Genomic DNA, 3,429 nt, shown 5'->3' with positions numbered 1-3,429 from the left:
TCATACTCGCCGTCAGGGCACTCGCTGATGCAGGGGCCGTTACGCAGTGGCAGGTTGGGCTCTCGTCGATGCCTGGAGGGGAAGGTGTGGGAGTGGAGGGGAGGATGGGGTAAGAGGCAAACACTCTTGTGAGGTGTTGAGGAACCGCGCACCGCTTCATCTTCTCAAGGACACGAAACTCATCAGAGGCTTTGAGGACAGATACACACAGACACACAGACACACACACACACACATTCAAAGCCAGCACAAGTAAACATACCATTGGCCCGTAATGAAGCTATCTTTGAGGACCCGCCGCACGGCGTTGTTCACCGTGTCCATTGTCGTGCGGGTTTGCTTCACAGCCTGCGCCAAGTAGCCGTTTGTGGTGAAGTAAGTCTCCCCGAGCTCCATATCTGCGCTGCCGTTCAGCGTCTTCGCGACAGCGTCGACGGAACTCGTGGGCGTACGTGTTGGCGTTGACCATGTTTGCAAATCGCACCACAGTCTGTTCCAATCGTCACCATGTCACGCTTCCACTGCCCGCACACGACGTCGTTGAGCAGCATGTTATTCGCACACGGCGAGGACACGCCGTTGATGCTGGCGTACGAGCACATGGCAGCAAGCGCCCGCGCTTGTACTGCACATGAGACACATGGCAGAGGGGAGCGGGATGAACATAAGGAAGTGGGAGGTGAGGGGATGTGGCAGGTCTGGTGGCGTGGACGAACTCACAAGAAATGTTGATTGGAGATACACGAGCTGACACAGACAGACAGACAGACAGACACACACAGACACACACACATGCACACCTCGGTGTCCCAGAGGTCAAAGGTGGAGATGTTCCCGTTGAATGCCATGCGGTTTGTCTCGACCGAGTGCGCGTCAACGTGCCTGAGACCTAAACGCGATGGTGCGGTGACAGCAGTGTAAATGACACGATCCCCACCAAGTGTGCAAATGAAACAGCGTCGCTGACACGGTTGTGGGCGTTTGCATACACACACGTGTGAATGTAGATGCGTGTGCGTACTTGCTGTCATTTTCTTGTACTTCCTGTCTGGGCCGTCCTGGCAGCCGGCCACGTAAGCAGCAGCATACTCGCGGCTCAAGAAGGCATCCCAGAGGTTGAAGGGGGGGGGGTGCAGTGAAGATGAGTGGGTGGGCCTGCAAAGTGTGTGAGTGAGTGAGTGGGGGTGAGTGTGAAGGGGGTTGGTGGCATGGGTGCAACTGTTGTAGAGTGATCGCCTGGGTGTGGTGATGTGCACCAGCGTCAGCTTCATGTGATGAAGGGTGCACCTGTGAGTCCGATCTTGCAAGATGCCGCCGCCCCTGTGCCAGTTGAGATTGTTGAAGGCGCGTATCTCCGTGGATATGACCTGGAAGCAAAGGACCGGTGGTGGTGGGACGAGGAGGGAGGGAATGAATGACCGGAGCTTTGATCAAGGAGAAGCCGATAGAGCAGGCGTAGGCACACACACACACACACACACACACACACACACACACACCACACACACACACACACACACGCACACACACACACACACACGCACTCGGTTGAAGGCTGCGCCAAGACCTGTGGGGCCAATGAACGTGGTGGCACACTTGTCCTGGCTGATGATGCACGCAGAGGCAACGGCCGTGTTCGTCTCCACCAGATACAGATACGGCGGGATGTCAAGCCTGCGACCCATGCACACACATGTGAGCATGAAGAAGGAGGTGATGTTGCTGTGTGAGCAATGGTGGTGGTGGCGGTTGATGCGGTTGTGGCACGAAGAAGCGGGGAGGAAAACATAAGCAGACAGAGTCACAAGTCACTGCGTGGGCGCTGCATGTCTTTTCCCACCTCTTGACGCCATTGTCAAGGAAGGCGCATGGACTGGTGACGGGATCGGGGCCAATGAGGCCGGCCTTCTCATGAAGGCTGAGGCGTCCAATGAGGTCGTCGAGGCGGGCACCAATGGACAGGCTCGTGTTGCAGAACGGCAACTCCCTCGTCGCTGCAGACAGGCACGCATGGCCTGACGAGGCAAGGTGCAACAGTAGTCACGTATGAGCAGAGAGAGAGAGAGAGTGTGTGTGTGTGTGTGTTTTGTGTGCGTGTGTGTTGTGTTGTGTGCGTGTGTGTTGGAATCACCTGTAGGAACGGGTTGCCGGAACAGTTTGCCCGGATGATGTTCATGCGATTGGCTGCTCCGCACATCTCGGTGGACGCCCCCGTGCATGGCTCGTTGCAGTCGGAGGAAGGCTGCACAAAAGTGTGTGTTGGGTGGGGGAGGGTGAATGCTGGTCGCGTACATGAGTGTGTGCACCACACACACACACACTTACACACACACATACACACACACACACACACACAGAGAGAGAGAGAGAGACACACACACACACACACACACACACACACACACACACACACACACACCGCCGAGACTGCGCGAGGGCATTCAGCTTGGGTGTTCGCAGAAGAAGCATTGGTAGCTGTACTCAACGGCACTTGAGTGAAGGTGTAGCAGAAGCGTGGCACACGCCTCACGCGTCATGGACGCCTGCGCCATGTTGCCAGCAAACGCAAACGTCTTGATTGTCAGCGCGGCGTGTGCAAGTGTGCGAGTGTGGGGGGGGGGAAGAGGTGTTGGTCAGTGAGAGCAGCGATGGGACGAGGGAATAAGCACGCAACTCGTTTCACAAACACACACTCACACCTTGATCTTGGAGGTTGGTGCATCGGACTTGAGCTTGGACGACGCTCACAGCCACGGCCACCAACCACAGCAGTGCTGTCACGCATCTTCCTTCTTGTCTTCTTCCCCACAAAACACAAACACAAACACAATTGTGCCGAGTCAGCACTTTCTGCTTTGTTGATGAAAGGGGTTCACTGCTGTGTGATGGAAGGCACACGCACACGCACGCACAGGCAGACGCACAGACGTGCACATGCACACACACGCAGGGGCGAACGGCTTGACAAGGAGCAGTGCTCTGCGTGGAGGAACGAAAGGGAAGGGGGTAACAACTGCTGTGCTGCTTGCGACCGGGACAAAAGCACGACAAGTGCATGGCAAGCAAGCCAGCCAGCAGGCAGTGAACAACCACAAGCAGGTCTCCTTCTTGGGCCCGTTTGCATACATGCGTGACACAAGCCACAAAACACAGTCGGTCAGCCCACCGTCCGGCAACAGCATCCAAGATGCACTCGGCAGGGCACTGGCAACTGCGATTGGGGTTTGGTGGCGTCGTCATCAACAACGGCCTCATCCACGGCATCCCTCCCTTTGATACAACTCCCGCCACCTCTGTGCCCATCATCAGCCCATCAACAACAGCAACAGCAGTGACAATAGCAACAGCAGTGACAGCAGCAGTGGTTGACACGACCACCATTAACAGTCTGCAAACCGATTGAGCCAAGTGGGCACTGCAGACGGTGTG

General features: G+C 56.3%; 1 protein-coding gene across 1 annotated transcript in view; it reads right to left on the bottom strand.

Moving 5' to 3' along the window:
• Positions 1-2,441, bottom strand: part of PTSG_10406 (uncharacterized protein) — a gene marked incomplete at both ends in the record, with an annotated part of 5,714 nt that extends 3,273 nt beyond the window's left edge. The window contains 10 exons of the mRNA XM_004988727.1: positions 7-72; positions 263-417; positions 563-625; positions 801-889; positions 1,022-1,155; positions 1,288-1,367; positions 1,545-1,674; positions 1,841-2,015; positions 2,132-2,242; positions 2,420-2,441. Of these exons, the coding sequence (XP_004988784.1) occupies positions 7-72; positions 263-417; positions 563-625; positions 801-889; positions 1,022-1,155; positions 1,288-1,367; positions 1,545-1,674; positions 1,841-2,015; positions 2,132-2,242; positions 2,420-2,441 (1,025 nt within the window). The remainder of the gene's footprint in view (positions 1-6; positions 73-262; positions 418-562; positions 626-800; positions 890-1,021; positions 1,156-1,287; positions 1,368-1,544; positions 1,675-1,840; positions 2,016-2,131; positions 2,243-2,419) is intronic.
• Between the last annotated feature and the right edge of the window lie 988 nt (positions 2,442-3,429).

Source organism: Salpingoeca rosetta, assembly GCF_000188695.1.
Source record: "Salpingoeca rosetta unplaced genomic scaffold supercont1.33, whole genome shotgun sequence".
In the NCBI taxonomy this organism is placed as follows: Eukaryota; class Choanoflagellata; order Craspedida; family Salpingoecidae; genus Salpingoeca; species Salpingoeca rosetta.
Note: the sequence above shows the minus strand (reverse complement) of the source record. Positions and strands in the feature narration are given on the sequence as shown.